At 64.3% G+C, this 876-nt stretch overlaps 1 protein-coding gene across 1 annotated transcript in view; it reads left to right on the top strand.

Annotated features, from left to right (window-relative positions):
* The window catches only part of VOLCADRAFT_121064 (uncharacterized protein), a gene marked incomplete at its 3' end in the record, with an annotated part of 6,809 nt that extends 6,405 nt beyond the window's left edge, over positions 1-404 (top strand). Inside the window, exon 12 of the mRNA XM_002952358.1 lies at positions 75-404. Coding sequence (XP_002952404.1) covers positions 75-404 — 330 coding nt within the window. The remainder of the gene's footprint in view (positions 1-74) is intronic.
* Positions 405-876: the final 472 nt, after the last annotated feature.

Genomic DNA, 876 nt, shown 5'->3' with positions numbered 1-876 from the left:
CACTCCAGGGTGTAACCCCCCCCCGGGGGGCCTCTCCCGCGCCCCTTTTGACCTTTGACCTTCTCCCCTCGCAGGTGAGTGTCCATGTCAGCCGGGAGCCCAACGGCTGCCTGGATTTCGTACACAAGAACTTCGCCTTCCGTACCATGACCCTGTACGAGCTGTTATCGCGGATTGGCGGAGCTCCGTCGCTACCCAACCCCGCCGCCGCCAGCAGCAGCACCACCACCGCTACCACTGCCACCACCACTACTGCCGCCGCTGCCGCCTCAGCTATCACCCCCGGCAGCAGCTCGGGGGGTAATGGTGGTGTGTTTGGGCCTGATCTGGTTCCGCCGGGCCCTGCGTACGGCGACGGGCCCGAGGTGCTGTACCTCAGAAGCATCGGGGAAAACCCTAGGAAAGTGAGTGAGGGATCTAGGGTTTTCAAGAAGGGGTAGGGGAGGGGTAGGGGAGAAAGGGATTGATGCATTTTACGGCTTTTGCTATTTTGGAGCTTGGTGGTGCAGAACCCGAGTCCGGGTGCTGGTGGGGCGGGGTGGGGGGTTGGTGGCGGGGTTGGCCCCCCGGAGGGTTCCCCCCCCCCTCTTCCCTCCCCCCCGGATCCAGCCCGGGATCCCTGGAGTCGCGCCCTGCCGCGTCTGGCTCCCTCGCTATGCTGCCCCTTCGGCCTTTGAGGACCTCCTTCCTCACCTCCCGGATCCGGCACGTTCCTAAACAGGCACCACACTGTTGCTGCTGTTCCCCCTACCTTCTCACCTACCCCGTCTTGCTACCACTTCTTCCCCGCCGCCTCTGCCTCCTCTCCCCTTTTCCGCTCGTCACCACCTCCCGCAATTCCATTCCTATCACAGTCCCCTCCTGTTCCCCCGCCTC

The sequence above is a fragment of the Volvox carteri genome, assembly GCF_000143455.1.
Source record: "Volvox carteri f. nagariensis unplaced genomic scaffold VOLCAscaffold_29, whole genome shotgun sequence".
NCBI classification, from domain to species: Eukaryota; Viridiplantae; Chlorophyta; class Chlorophyceae; order Chlamydomonadales; family Volvocaceae; genus Volvox; species Volvox carteri.
This window is presented reverse-complemented; position numbering and strand designations above follow the sequence as displayed.